The sequence below is a fragment of the Siphateles boraxobius genome, unplaced genomic scaffold, assembly GCF_051911475.1.
Source record: "Siphateles boraxobius isolate OS27281-9 unplaced genomic scaffold, OSU_SipBor_1 18, whole genome shotgun sequence".
Taxonomy (NCBI): Eukaryota; Metazoa; Chordata; class Actinopteri; order Cypriniformes; family Leuciscidae; genus Siphateles; species Siphateles boraxobius.
The window spans coordinates 11,593,307-11,608,155 of record NW_027508788.1 but is presented as its reverse complement, the minus strand read 5'-3'; the positions used below and the strand labels follow the sequence as shown (position 1 = coordinate 11,608,155).

The following is a 14,849-nucleotide window of genomic DNA, read 5'->3' as shown; positions in this document are numbered from 1 at the left end:
CTCAGAGCAGCTCGTGAGATCAGTTTAAATTTTGTGTTCTGGTCAGTTGTCGTCCCTAGTGTAGGGGTTAAATTTAGGATAGAAATGCGATAAGTGTGGATCATCTTGAAACCAGAACTCTTCCCAACCCTGGTGAAGAGCCGACTGGTCTGTCTCGCTGCATCATGGACACACTCTGACCCTGTAAACAATAGAAGACACACACACTGACCCAGCCCCCTCTGTGCATTGATTATATTCTGCTGTCAGCAATCTCAAGTGTGCTCTGCGACACACACACACACGCACGCACGCTCACACACACACGCACACATACACACGCACACACACATGCATGCAGTTGCACCAGCTGATCTGCCGTTATTGTTTTGCACCTGTCACAGCAGTGCTTCAAACAGTGTGTGTGAGAATGTTATAATCTGACATTAATATTTAATTGTTGCTTTGACAGGGGCTGGATGTTGAGGTTAAACCGTCTTGATTTGGGTGCTTTTTTTTTTGACATTCGGCATGCTTTTCTCAGAGAGAGATAGAGAGAGACTGTGAGTGAGTGAGTAAGTGAGAGAGAGAAGGAAAGGGGGAGCTTTGAATGTTTTCTCATCTCCGTTGGTTCGTGTTCAGATCTCCACAGCCAGACAGAACCATCAACCTTTATGACACCCAGAAAATTGCAGATTTAAACTAAATTATACACACGTCTGAAAGGAAACAGACACGTATGAGACCAGCAGACGCCCTGAAATGATTCTCGCTTGTTTTTGTTGCATCTTTGTGGATTTTGTGGTTGTCCTCTCTGAGCTTCATAGCATCTGACCGTCCCTTGGTGAGTTAAAGGAACGTTTCTTGTAGTTTTTGGATGTTATTGGATGCATATTGCTAATTTTAATAACATATAGAGCGGACAATAGATCAGTTGATGAATGCACATTTTATAGTTTTTCTTTTTGTGGTGGTTTTCTCTGAGCTTCAGGACGTCTTTACCGACACTCGGTGGGTTTAAGTAACATTTTTTATATTATTAGGTGGTTGTGTTTTATAGGTTTTCCGTTGGTTTAGTTGTAGGTTTTGTTTTTAAAGTGTGCTTCTCTTTTGCATGCTGTTGTCGCATTGCTAATACAATTTCTCTTATTGAAGATTATTATATTTACATGCATATCCCATATGCACATTAATTATTCCACAAATTCCAAATGAATCAAAACCGATCAGAACACCACCTGCAAAAGCCTTGTGTTAGCAAGATTTGCAGAGAACGTAAAGATATCTAGTCATGTATTGTCTGTGAATTCCTCCTGACAGGCTTTAGTAAGGTGTAGTATAGTTGTGGCTTTTGGCACTTGTCCGTATGTCTCCTTGAGCCGTGATCAAATGCAGATTTAAACCGCCACTGTAATCAGTGTTTTCTGTCTTTGTGTGTGTGTGTGTGTGCCTTTCGTAGCAGCATTGTGAGATCAAAGCGCACGCACACAGGGTTTCAAGACACATCTGTCCGATTTCAAAGTGGGCTCATCATGCACCCCTTTAGAGTGGACACTGTATGTGTGTGTTTTAGTGTCAAAATAAAAGTCCCACTCCTGACACATCGGCCAAACAGAGAAAATTTTCGGCCAATGCCGATAATTAAAAAATATCGTCCGATATATCGGCCTTGGCAATATACCGGTTGACCACTAGCAAACATTGGTGGACACCTCAACAAAACACATGATTTAAGGAATCATTAATTTCTGAACCACAAGCGCTGCAGGACGATGCACACATTAGATCTGTGCATTCGGTCTTAGTGACAACAGCCTATCTGTGTCATTAATGTTAATAATACAACAAAAGACAAAGAGAAAATCACTCACTGCTCTTGACTGAATAACTTTTTAATCTTTTATAAGAATACTTTTATATTTAACTCACTCAGTGAAGACTATGCATTGTATTATATTTTTATATTTGATTATTCAATGTCTGTAGTATTTCTTACTACATGTTAAATAAACTTTTTATGCTAAACTACAGTACAGAGATATAAATGAGCGTTTTAAACTGGAAAGCGGATGTTCTTTTACTCTTCTCTTTGTCCTGTTGTCGGCAGACTCAAGTGTTTGGAAACTGAACACGCATCTGTGTACGTCACAGATCCCGCAATATCAAAATGAGTCTTTTTTTGCTGTATTAAATAAATGTTTTGTTCATAATAAAGAGGATGTTTTAAGCTATGAAACTTGAAGTTTTAATGGTACAAAGACCTCAATATGTAAAAAAATAAAGGCAAATTTTCTTCTCACGTCATGAGCCTTATAAGTTTTAGCAAGTTTCTATTTAAGAGAGAAACCCTGTTTGCAACCTTTTTGTAAAGGAATCAAGTTTTAGACGTGATGTAGTGGCGCCTGGTAAATGAATACCTTTACAATGCATATGGGATCTATTGGGAGAATTTGATTATGGCTTGTGTTTTCCGTCTGCTTGCAGATTTATACCCTGGTTGAAGCACCTCAGGTTCTTGGAATCATTGTTGAGGAATTTCATATCCTCATTGGAAACTTCTGGCAATATAACAATTGGCTCATATTGTGGAAACCCACAAAACTGGAACGTTTGCGTATCATAAATGTTTCATTCCAAGCGTCTCTTCATTCCTGTAGCTGTTCATTAAAGGAATAAATAAGCATTTGACCTTTAGTGGCCCGTTGCATTCTGGGAGAACCCTACAGGGATTGATTGAGACGGTCGTAACCGCCCGTCACGTTTGGGTAATTAGCTGCCATTGTTCTGAGGTGAGAAGGAATTTGTGTCTGTATAGAAATCCAGTGTGGTTTCCAAACCATTGGTTCAAAGCGGAGATGTTGACACATGCAAATGAGCAGTGATGTTGTTATGCATAATTGTCAGAACATCTCAATTAATCCCTGATGGTCCATTCTTTGTGTACTCTGATGGTTGTACCTATATGCTAAACTGTGATTTACAGTGTCAGCCTTGCGATCACCATTAGTGTCTTTGTGCGGTTCTGTTGTGGGTTTCATGAACCCTAATGAGGAGAAGTGGGCTAGACGACTGCCATACGCTTGTCTCCCAGAGGACTTCAGTGATGTCGCAGACTCGAGCCTCGAGGCGTTCTGGAGTCGAGACAGAGACCAGCATCTCAAATACGTCTTCTAGAGCTGCCAAGAGCCATTTAATAACCAATTAAACATATTTAAAGTGATTATTTATCTAAGTACTAAATTTGTCTGTGCCATTGTATATTACGAATATAGTTGGCTCCTTGACAAATTGCTTTGTTCCTCTCTTATAATTTGTGTCATCTAGTGCATAATGTAAAATGATCAGATTGCTGGACAATAAAATCCCATGCAAATTTACTTCAGTCAAGATTTTTCTTTTGAAAAGAGGTCAATACTGTTATTCAGCAAGGATGCATTAAATTAATCAAAAGTGACAGTAAAGACATTTATATTATGTTAAATGATTTCTATTTCAAATAAATGCTGTTCTTTTTTTTTACCGTATTTATCAAAGAATCCTGAAAAATCACGGTTTTCTCAAAAATATGTAGCAGCACAACTGTTTTCAAATGCGTTAAATCATCTTACTAACCGCAAACCTTTGAATCGTTTGAATAATCTAGTTTTCTTCCTGTTCCCAGTGTTGGTCTCCTTCATTGGCTTTATGTTGCATCTGTTGACATACTGAATCATTTATGAAGCTGACAGTGTGCTGCAGTTTTAATCTGTTTTGAAAAATCATCTGCGCTCTGATCTCTTCAGATATTAAGTTCGACTAGAGCTGAAGGAAATATATTGTATATAAGCTACCTGTATATATTGCTCTATTTTTTGCACCAATGATTTATTTAGCACAGTTTTTCTCTTTGGTTTCAGGGTCTCTATTAATATATTTTTCGCTATGAATCTATTTTTCGCTAATGAAAACGTTCATACCTTTGTGCTGCAGGTGATAGAATCTAATATTTCTGTAGTTAGTAAGATCTGACTCTCATGTTCTCTCTCCACGTCACTGGATTCCAGAAGCGTTCTATTCATTCTCTGGGGTTCCGCTGTTGCCATGGTGATGGAATCCCCACCAAGCTGGCGGAAACCCCTCTCTCCTTTAGATGAGGCTAACGTAGTGTTCATCAGCCTTGTGTCTTGTGTCACCCGAGGGCCATTTGTTTGGAAGAACAGCTGTGTACGTGTGTGTGTGTGTGCGTGTGTGTGGAGTTAAAAAGTTACCATAGTAATCAATCATGATATCGATCATAATATAATATTGTTACTATAAAAACTGTAATAACTTGGTATTTGTCAATGTTGGCCTAAAAAGCTATTTGTTTAATTAGATTTCTCAGTAGTGTTGCTTGCTTTTTAGTACAAACGCTATTTTATTGGTTAACTTGCAGGTTTGTGTTTGACACCTGACAAGATTTCAGTAATCTAGTCTTGGGTCACATGGTCATCAGCCAACTGTTTTGAATCAGAATTACTGATGCCTGATTCATGAGCTCTTTGGATTTGGATCGAATCTCTCTTGGGAGCCGATTCTTTTCAATGAATCAGCCAAATGTGTTCGCAAAGCAGTCTGAATTATTTTTCTACTAATAGTCATTCTAATAGTGCTAAAGCAAGTATAACTTGACCTTCTATTTCAAGTGTGACAATTGAACCTGAAGTAATATTACCATCTCTTGTATTATTTCTTTCTAGACTCATCATTTGATTAGCCTGCCAAAAAATCGAAACACAAAATTATATTTAAATATCTGCAGAACTCTATATTTGTGACACCGCTCATTAAATTAAACATAAAGAGGTCATGTGACAATATAGCATACTACTGTAGCATACGGCTTTGTGCATTTTTCCAAAGAATAGTAGGCAGTGTAAAGTACATGTGCAGTACGTTAGTATTGTATTGAGCGCTGCCTTTGTGTGTGCAAGTTGAAATATCTCCCCCTCCTAATCTGAAGTGCTTGTGTCCTCTCCACAGACCCGTGAAGAGCTCTCTCCATCTTCAGCCTGAGACGTGAACCTCAGAAAGACTCTTTAATGAATCAGTATTCGCCGCTCGATGCCATGGCGTTCAAGTGAGTAGTTGTTTGCTTCTGCAGATTTGTTGAATGCTTCCTCTGTTGTCCTGCTTGTTCTCCTGTATGATCTCAATCCCTATCATCAGGTTAGCAGGGATGTGGTTACATCTTCAGGCAAACGCATGGAAAACACTGGCATATAAAGGGTCTTTTCTCCGAGGGCCCCTTGGAGACGTTTGGCATTTGCATGGAAGCTGATTTGCATTACATCTTGGCTGAGTCGAGTTTTCTGATGCTGGATGCTTGTTAACTGCTCTCTTGTTTTCCTTTTTGACCCAATTCCTGTTTTGTTTTCTTTCTTTCTTTCTCTCCTGCTTGCCTTTGCCAGTTCGCAGACAATAAGGAATGAAAATGATGACCATCTTCATTGGTGTTGGTCAACTGAGGGTGTTTTGAAAGACGTTTTTTTGATAGTGCTCTTTACTGTGAATGTACTCTGTACAAGTATTGCAGCTTTATGAAACGTGTCAGAAGCAGAACACAATTCATAAAGGAACACAAGTATATGTTTGGTTTGTTACCTCACACAGGAACACAATAATGCAGGATAAGTGGGAACAAGTAGAGATGCGTGATATTAGAAATAACTGACTTATATATAATATGTATTTAATTAAATTGTGGCCTTTGTGATTTGGCTATCGCATTAAGCCATATCATGATATTGATTTTATTTTGAATGCATATTATGCAGCCCTTGGATCTGCATTTCCTTGTGTAGAGTATGTGTTTGGCTTAATGATTCTGTCCGGCGTTTTACTTTCTAATTTTTGAATATAAAGGCATTTGGAAAACTTTGACTCATTCATATAGTCAGGGAAAGTAATGAATATTTAATATCTATGAAAATAATGTGATTTGCTGGTTCTTGTAGCTCTTATGGAAGTGATGGATCGGACTCCAGATCAGCAGGAAAATCCAGATGGCAAATGAAGTTGTCAGTCAACGCTGACGTCTCTGTTAGTGATCGACGGATATCGGCTACCGTTTCCATCCTGTGGAAAGTGTTGCAGCGACTCTTGGAAATTTAGACTGACAGCTGAAACAGTCCCATAATTACATGCAGTTTCCCTGATTTTCTAGTGAATAAGCAATTAGTTCTTAGCCATTATTTTCTAATGGTGTCAGCAATCCTGAATCAGAGAATCAGAGCTTTGCTCCTTTTTAGATGCTGTTTCAGTTTACGTCAGAGATCTTTAGGATACGGCAAACAGAAATGGGAGAACTTCATTTTTATTCAGTAAAGTACAGTACAATATGTTGCTATATTGTGAATGTAGTCATGGATATTATTGTTTTAACACTATTTTACTATGAAAGTCTATCATGTCTTTTTAAATCAACATCAGCTGCAGAAGTAAAATCCTCCTCGAAGACTTATGGAAGTGACAAGCTTGTTGACGAGTTTTTGAAAAAGATCAAAGGTAACCTAGCAACCAGCGCGGGCGGCTGATCGGAGGCCCCCGGTTTAGCCGTCCTTTGTATCGCCTGCGCTCGTGAGTTTTGTAGCACAATTGTTTGTGTGGAGGAATGATAAATGTGCTGCCAAAAAGACGTAAAGAAAACAGGGAGTATGAGAATGAGGGATGCTCGCTGTCATTGGCCCCAGAACAAAGACTCCCTCTACTCAAGACTACTTGAGATTCATGTCTGTCTTTCTCTCATTCTCTCTCTCTCTCTCTCTCGTTCTCTCTGTCTTGTGTCTGAGTTAATATTGACAGAGATTTTTTGGTGGACTGTTGTGACGAAGGCTACTTCATTTTGTTCTCTTTTACTCTTCGTAAGACTTGTTTAGACAGTACAGTTATTGAATGTGATTTGTAAACAAACAAAAAAACGGCATGTCATTCCAAACGTGGATGATTTTCTTTCTTCAGCAGAGCACAAAAGCTGAACAAACATAGTGACCATGGGCTGTTAAGATCCTAAATGACAGGAACGGATGATAAATGTACCTTAACATTGGGGTTAACTATGTTCAAAGTCTTCTGAAGCGATTGGTTTGTGCTTTTCTGGAGCTGAACAGCCTCTGGTCACTGTATGATGATTTATGGAAAAGTGTTGTGTGGAAATTCTGCCTAACTTCTGCTTTTGTGTTGCATGTAACAAGAAAAATAATACATGCTCATATCTGGTTTAGTTTATAATTAATGAGGGTTTTCTGCTTATGAACCTAGCACACACTTTGTTCTGCCTGGATTTGACAAGCTTGTTAAATACAGAAAATAATTGACTTATAAGCATTCTCTGAAACAGCAACAATGAAAGATCCAAACAGCTCCATTTCAAAAAGTTTTTTTTGTGTGTGTGAAACATTATATGAGACAAAAATGGTCTTTAATTGTAATTAAATTGTATTGTCCCACCCCCCCCCAAAAAAAAAAAAAATATATATATATATATATAGGCCTCTTGATATTATTTAAAAAAATGAACCAGTAATACATTTAAAATTAAATGAAAAATTTAATTTAATTAATTAAGTTTCACTAATTATTACAAATTAAATTGCATTGTGCCATCTCAAAATAATTACATTAGTATTACAAAATTAATAAATAATAAATTAAGAAAAAGTCACAAATTAATACAAATTAAACTGCATTGTGCCATGTCAAAAAATGTGATTATTAATAAAAATGAACCGTAATAAATTAAAACAAAATTAAATTAATGAAAATTTCACAAATTAATAGAATAAAATTGCAGTGTGCCTTCTAAAAATATATTATTATAAAAAAATGAAGAGATATAAAATAATCAAGATCCACCGTATCATTATAGCATTTATCGGATGGACGTCACACACTCCAGCTAAACCGATCAGCATGAACAGTTTGAGATCACATGACCTGGAGCTGATCTAGTTCAAAGGTCAAGATCCTCTGACCCGTCACCTTCAGGCTGCCTTAACAACTCTGAGTCAGTCCAGACAAACAGAAGCAGCTGCCAAAGACCAGAGTCAATCATTTACAGATATTAATTGTTGCCTGATGACTTTAGGAAATCTGGAGTTAATCGAGAGGAAGATAATAAACGTCCTAATAAACGTCATAACTTCCTCCTCCTCCTCTGTGCAACACAAAAGGAGATTTTAGACAGATTGTTCATGCTTCTCTTTTTCGTATAAATGAAATAAGACTTTGGCTGATTTTTAGCTTAAAAAAATTAACGCAAAGTAGTTTATATGACTTGTGCGATCACTTTATGTGAGAACCAGAATGATATTTTTATATTTTTTTTATTACAATTTAAAAAAAGCTCCAGGTTTGCTCTGCTTGTTTGTAGGGCTGCACAATTTGGCAAAAATGGTTTGTGACTATATATCAATATGACCTATAAAATAATAATAATAATAATAACAATTCATTTTTATTATTATTTGGTTTAACATACTTTTTTTTTTATATAGCACCATTAATACCAGTACATTAAATGAAGCTGGCCAGCATAAAAGGCCAGCATAAAATACATAGACTTTTTTTTAAAATTAAATAATATAAAATATAAAATAAAATAAAAGTGGAAAAAATATTAAAATATTAAAATAATAATAACTATTATTATTATTATTATTATTAAGTAATATTAAGTAATAAGTAATATTTCACTGTAAATATAAAGTATTTAATAATTTATTAAAGTTTAAAATTACAATTCTAATATTTATGACCGTCTTAAAAGCACAATATGTAAGATTTTTGGATTAAAATAGACAAAAACCAGTAGAATACTGTTATGTATTTTGTTGTTTTGTTTACTTTTATTATTCCAAATCTTTCCTACAATGTTTACAGATCCAGATAAATCAGCTATTTTATCCAGTGTAACAGCCCGTGTCATTGCGTCGCCTGTCAATGACATCATATCCACGTTATCTCCGATTTCCAGTTTTACTTCCGTAGAAACCATGCAAACACCAAAGACGTTTTAAAATATTATGTTTTATTAGACAGGTGAGCAACTGTTTGAAAACCTTTATCGACAGAAAACTAATCATTCTTATTTAGCTCAACACGGCTAGTCTTATTGTTTTTGAATCTCTTGTTTTCTTGATTTACCGCGGGTAACATGTTTGTACCTCAGAGACAACAATATTTTGTCCAGTGGCTAACAGCATAATCAGAAAGTGCTTTATTTGTAGTAACAGTAATACGGCATTTACTCTGCCATACAATACAATATTAACTGCATGCTATTTAGCAACACAAGTATCCAGCTTTTATTAATATGATATTCTAATATCGATCTAGCTTAATGCTATGTGTTACAAGTGTAAGAGTAACGTTATAACATAACTTACAACACACTCAAATATATATTAGTATGATTGTTTTTTGATGAAGTAAAACAGCGCTGCGTTACCCCACAATTTTAATTCCTCAAATAAAGCGACCTGTATGAGTAGCAATTCAGCACTCGCGGCTTTTTCATTAGAATTTAATAAAATACAATGAATTTTAGTGATCAAATGAAACTGTAACAAAGTTTAAGTTTAGGGAGGAAGGAGGCGGACATTAAACGTAACTTTATTCATAAAATAAACATAATCAACAAAACGAAAGGAGCGTCGGCGTAATAACCACAGCAAGGTAAAATGTTCTGGCCCACGATTCATCCCACAGTAAAATTAAAAATGTAATACATTTGCTCACCCATGAACACTATATTTGCCTGAGTCCCGTTGGATTGATGGAGGTGAAAACGAAAACTCCCACAATCCCACACTCATTCACGGCGTCATCAAGCTACACCTTTGTTGTTTTGAATAAGCGACCTCTAGTGGTGAAACTCGCATATTGTGCCTTTAAAGTAAGTATGAAATTTGAGATTTATGGTGGTTGGGAAGATTTTCAGCGATAAATAAAAAAATATAAAAAGTCAGGTGGGTTCGAAACCAAGATTAGTATATGATGACCGACCTATTCAGACTTTTCTCATGCCCGTTCTGAAATGTATGAGAGAACTGAAGTTGATTAATAACTCATTTCCTGTCTCCTCCGAGAGCTTTGCTTGAGTTATCACAGCCGGCATTGAAATCTAACAATATCATCCTCTTGTTTTGTAGTGCCACAGTCTTCGTCTCATCAATCAAACCTGTTTGTTCCCCGATCTCAACGCCAACAATCCAATCGTCGTCTCTGTGTTCGATAATAGAAATCCTCCATTATGAAGAGGGCGACCCGTGACATCTTCACTTCCTCGGGGTGTGTTAGACTGTGACTGACGGCTGATCGCCGGATGTTAATGACACGTTTTGTGTGTGATGTCAGAAGAGTCGTGTGACGGTTTCCTCTCGCTGTAAAGGGACGCGACCTTTGACTCGTAGCTCATCAATTTAAGTCCTCTGTCAGTGATCTGACGAGATCCAGACACCTGCCACAGCGTGTGTGTGTGTGTGTGTGAGAGAAACAAAAGATGAATGATGCTCTGAATGTCAACTAGATATTGAGAACATCAGTCTGTATTAGTGTGTGTGTGTGTGTGTGTGTATTGGGAAGCTTGTTTGCAACCATATCTGCTACAAGCTGCTCATAAATGATTAAATTACAGTTTAGAAAACTAGTTTCCTAGTTTTTGCTACCAGCTAATATAGTTAACTACATTAAGTAACATAAGTGGCAAATTTGAACATCTGTGCCGTTCATATTTGTAAATATTTTGTCTTTTTAAGTTGGCTTTTTTTGTAAACATTTTATTATATATATATATATATATATATATACTTATTAAATATAATATTTAAAAGGTCGTTTCCCTTTACAACGAGAGGAAACTCGCACGCCACTTCAGACAACACACAAAATGTTTCACCAACATCCGGCACACCTCACTTATTTATAAAACTGAATTGATATAGGGATAAACAGCAATCTTTAACTCAAGATTCATTTGTTACAAAAAAGTTATGTTTTTAAGTGAATCAGTTATTTGAATTTTAATGATATTTTTAATGTATCGCCTGAAAAAAAACTAAAGTGAATTTGTCAGGACTACATGGCACATTCTTGGAGAATGTTTTTTATCATGATATTTTAAAGTGTGATGTACATTTTGTTGCATTGCATTAAACTGCAACAAGTAACTAATGAGGTTTGAGGTTATTACATCTAAATATCATAGCTCATATCAAAACCATCTTTTCAAAAACAAGTTTTTCCGTTAGTTGTGTTCCTCTACTAACCCTCTGAACCGTCTGAAGTTAATGCAGATATATATATGTGTGTGTGAATCCTCAGACCGGATGAACAGGCGTCTGTGAGATGCATCAGTCAAATGAAGCACTGAATCAAATTGAGGCTGACATCAGGAAGACATTAGCATGCAACATAATCCGTAATTGGGACATTGTGTTCCTGCCCTGCGCAGGGGCCTGTGTTTGTGTGCGCTGGCATTACGTCCGCATGACTTGCTGTGATTGTGTGTGGCTGGTTTGTTCACCCCTCGACTCAGTCCTGGTTAACACACACATGCTTGAGCGATTCCTCTCTGACCTACATTAAATTGTATTGCTGATTGTTTCCTTAGCAAAAGTTAATGATCTCACTGATATTACCCAGAACCATAACTAATCAAAAACACAGCAGCTACATGTTTATTTTCAGTTTGTGTTGCTTTGATTCTGACGCTTAAATGTGCATGTGGTGCTGGTTTTCCTGGTTATTAAATGTGCAAGTGGTGCTGGTTTTCCTGGTTATTAAATGTGCATGTGGTGCCGGTTTTCCTGGTTATTAAATGTGCATGTGGTGGTTTTCCTGGTTATTAAATGTGCATGTGGTGGTTTTCCTGGTTATTAAATGTGCATGTGGGGGTTTTCCTGGTTATTAAATGTGCATGTGGTGGTTTTCCTGGTTATTACATGTGCATGTGGGGGTTTTCCTGGTTATTAAATGTGCATGTGGTGGTTTTCCTGGTTATTAAATGTGCATGTGGTGGTTTTCCTGGTTATTAAATGTGCATGTGGGGGTTTTCCTGGTTATTAAATGTGCATGTGGTGGTTTTCCTGGTTATTACATGTGCATGTGGGGGTTTTCCTGGTTATTAAATGTGCATGTGGTGGTTTTTCTGGTTATTAAATGTGCATGGAAGGGTAAACTGAGCTCAGATACAGTAGGAAATACATGACAAAATTGTTTGAGATTAACTAAATTGGTTGAGAATAACATAATTGGTTGAGAATAACTTGAATTTTCAAGTTATTCTCAAACACTTGAGAAAATTGACAAATTTATATTGTAAGTGTTTTACAGTGAGAATTTGTATGCTTCATTTACTGGATAAGTTTCTCTTGTGCATGCTTGTTTAAATCAATGCTGGTTTTGTGTTTTTGGAGATTGTGTGAGCAGCAGATTGTGTGCTGTAGGAAAATAATAAAGGTTAAAAAAAGGTTATGTAAATGTCAAACATTGGTTAGCAAAACTTTCAGTGCCATTAAAGTGCCCCATTATGCTATTTTAAAGGTTCCTAATCCTAACTGACCAATCGGTAAGCCCCTCCCCTTGAACGCAGAAGAGCCAATGGCAGTTGAGTATCAGTTGCACGGGGAACTCGGACATCTTTAGGTTTCAGCGCCATAGAAAAACATTGGAAGATCCGAAGCTCTCATCGGTTTGATGGCGTTTATGCTACAAAAATGGTAAAAGATGTGCCTGGGGAACTTGTAACACTGATTCCAGGTATCCTGAGAGGATTGGCATGGGTATTCATGTATTGAATCACCGCACTGTGCCCGCTTTCACCAGCGTGTTTCAAAAGTGTGATAAGATTTGCACAAACGGACCAATTATCAGAGCAATATGACTGAAGCCAGGTTTATTTATAAAATCAATTGTGTGCTCAGTAAAATGATTCCCTAAGGATTTAACCCTAATCCCAATGAAGATGAAAACTTTCATTTTCTGGTTGTCATAGTCTCATTAAGTTACAATTTAATTAGCGAGTCCATGCTAATGTACAAACCTAAATAGCTAACTGTTCTCACGTCATACACAGTGTTAAAAACACATAAACGAAGGTCTACATTTCAGTGCCTCTCCATATTAAACTGGTTAAATGTAAGCTAATTTAATTTTACCCTGCGGTATAACAGTGTTGATCCTGGATGTTGTTCATCTGTGATCGTGACGACCGAAACATGATGCTTCTCTCGCTTATATTGTCCATAAAACCCTCGCTTCCAAATGAATCTTGTTACTCACCATATTTATTTAAAAAAACTTTTATATATCCCTCCATGACATATTTAATTCCCGAGATTGTCAGTTACTTACTGCAACAGTAAGTAAAGTGGGCGGGGCTTACTGATAGGTCATTTGTGTTTTGGAATGTACTACAACAGCTTTACATGCATCCAAGGTCAAAAAAATATCATAATATCCATTACAGCATCCGCTCTTTTCTCACAGTGTCTGAAACTGTTTAATAAAAGATTCAGTCTCTCTAAACCCGCCTTTCAGAGACCCTTCTCTGCTCTGATTGGGCAGATGGCCCAGTCTGTTGTGATTGATCTACTCTACTCTGGTTGGTCAGAGGTTTCAGTCTGTTGTGATTGGTCTACTCTGCTCTGATTGGTCAGATGGGCAGTCTGTTGTGATTGGTCTACTCTGCTCTGATTGGTCAGATGGTTCAGTCTGTTGTGATTGGTCTACTCTGCTCTGATTGGTCAGATGGCTCAGTCTGTTGTGATTGGTCTACTCTGCTCTGATTGGTCAGATGGTTCAGTCTGTTGTGATTGGTCTACTCTGCTCTGATTAGTCAGATGGCTCAGTCTGTTGTGATTGGTCTACTCTGCTCTGATAGGTCAGATGGTTCAGTCTGTGGTGATTGGTCTACTCTGCTCTGATTGGTCAGATGGCTCAGTCTGTTGTGATTGGTCTACTCTGCTCTGATTAGTCAGATGGCTTAGTCTGTTGTGATTGGTCTACTCTGCTCTGATTGGACAAATGGCTCAGTCTGTTGTGATTTGTCTACTCTGCTTTGATTGGTCAGATGGCCCAGTCTGTTGTGATTGGTCTACTCTGCTCTGATTGGTCAGATGGCTCAGTCTGTTGTGATTGGTCTACTCTGCTCTGATTGGTCAGATGGCTCAGTCTGTTGTGATTGGTCTACTCTGCTCTGATTAGTCAGATGGCTTAGTCTGTTGTGATTGGTCTACTCTGCTCTGATTGGACAAATGGCTCAGTCTGTTGTGATTTGTCTACTCTGCTCTGATTTGGTCAGATGGCCAGTTTTTTGTGATTGGTCTACTCTGCTCTGATTGGACAGATGGCTCAGTCTGTTGTGATTGGTGTACTCTGCTCTGATTGGTCAGATGGCTCAGTCTGTTGTGATTGTTCTACTCTGCTCTGATTGGGCAGATGGCTCAGTCTGTTGTGATTGGTGTACTCTGCTCTGATTGGACAGATGGCTCAGTCTGTTGTAATTGGTGTACTCTGCTCTAATTGGTCAGATGGCTCAGTCTGTTGTGATTGTTCTACTCTGCTCTGATTAGTCAGATGGCCAGTCTGTTGTGATTGTTCTACTCTGCTCTGATTGGACAGATGGCTCAGTCTGTTGTGATTGGTCTACTCTGCTCTGATTGGTCAGATGGCCAGTCTGTTGTGATTGTTCTACTCTGCTCTGATTGGACAGATGGCTCAGTGTGTTGTGATTGGTCTACTCTGCTCTGATTGGACAGATGGCTCAGTCTGTTGTGATTGGTCTACTCTGCTCTGATTGGTCAGATGGCCAGCCTGTTGTGATTGTTCTACTCTGCTCTGATTGGACAGAT

General features: G+C 37.6%; 1 protein-coding gene across 8 annotated transcripts in view; it reads left to right on the top strand.

Moving 5' to 3' along the window:
• The window catches only part of sema4d (sema domain, immunoglobulin domain (Ig), transmembrane domain (TM) and short cytoplasmic domain, (semaphorin) 4D), a 63,621-nt gene that overhangs the window by 7,847 nt on the left and 40,925 nt on the right, over window positions 1–14,849 (top strand). For 6 of the 8 annotated variants that reach the window (XM_077233514.1, XM_077233515.1, XM_077233516.1 and 3 more), the window contains exon 2: window positions 4,981–5,077. In XM_077233514.1, coding sequence (XP_077089629.1) covers window positions 5,040–5,077 — 38 coding nt within the window. In that variant the 5' untranslated portion in view covers window positions 4,981–5,039. Of the gene's footprint in view, window positions 1–320; window positions 824–4,980; window positions 5,078–14,849 lie in introns of those variants that run through there. The other 2 variants (XM_077233517.1, XM_077233512.1) reach the window with 2 other exon arrangements.